At 66.7% G+C, this 795-nt stretch overlaps 1 protein-coding gene across 1 annotated transcript; it reads right to left on the minus strand.

Moving 5' to 3' along the window:
• Positions 1 to 371: 371 nt before the first annotated feature.
• Positions 372 to 697, minus strand: CHLNCDRAFT_141817 (hypothetical protein; the record flags this gene model as incomplete). The annotated part of the gene is made up of 2 exons (XM_005842559.1): positions 372 to 391; positions 544 to 697. Coding segments are annotated over 2 exons (174 nt in total), but the record flags the coding sequence as incomplete, so codon positions are not given.
• Between the last annotated feature and the right edge of the window lie 98 nt (positions 698 to 795).

A 795-nucleotide genomic window follows, 5' to 3' on the forward strand; every position in this document is an offset into this window, starting at 1 on the left:
CAATACCGGCACTCCTGGGGTGGTATCACACTGCAACGGCAATGCCCCGCAGCGCTGCAAGGGTGCCCCGCCCCCCCTGCCGCCGCCGCCACCACCTTAACTGCCTGGGCCCGCGGCACAGTTCGTTCAGTACACAGCCGGTTGGGAGGGCATGTTTAATGGCATGCAAGTTCAAACAGCAAGGATAAACCAAGGTGGGAGGTCCCCCAAAAAACCAAGGTGAGAGGTCCGCCCCTCTTGTCTCAGTCTGGGGTAAAGAAAACGACAGACGCGAAGCAGACGGTTTCAAGCTCGCACCGTCAGGCGGCGCCGGCAAGCGCGGTGACTTGCGCTGTCGGCATCAGCTCGCCTGCGGCCCCCGTGCATCAAACTCACGAGGGGGCGCCCAGGTCTGCACAGGGGAGCAGGAGCGGAGCGCCAGAGCGGGGATGAGCGCACAGCCCAGCACAGCTGGGAGGCGCGGCCCCACACATGCTTGTGCCGCAGCCAGGCGCAGGCCCGCCGCCACCACGCCGCCACACGCCGCCCCGCGCCCCCACTCACAGGCAGCCAGGCGCAGCAGGTCTGAGAAGACGCCGCCGGCGGTGACCTCGGCGCCCGCGCCCGGCCCCCGCACAATCAGCGGCTGCTTGGCGTAGCGCTGCGTGGTGAAGGCGATGATGTTGTCGCTGCCCTTGAGCTGGGCAAAGGGGTGGTCCTGCGCGCGGTGTTGTGTGTGTGTGTGTGTGTGTTGTTGGTGGGGTGGGGGGTCTGGGGGCATGGTCGCCGCGCACACACACACACACACACAGTATT

The sequence above is a fragment of the Chlorella variabilis genome (assembly GCF_000147415.1).
Source record: "Chlorella variabilis unplaced genomic scaffold CHLNCscaffold_383, whole genome shotgun sequence".
NCBI classification, from domain to species: Eukaryota; Viridiplantae; Chlorophyta; class Trebouxiophyceae; order Chlorellales; family Chlorellaceae; genus Chlorella; species Chlorella variabilis.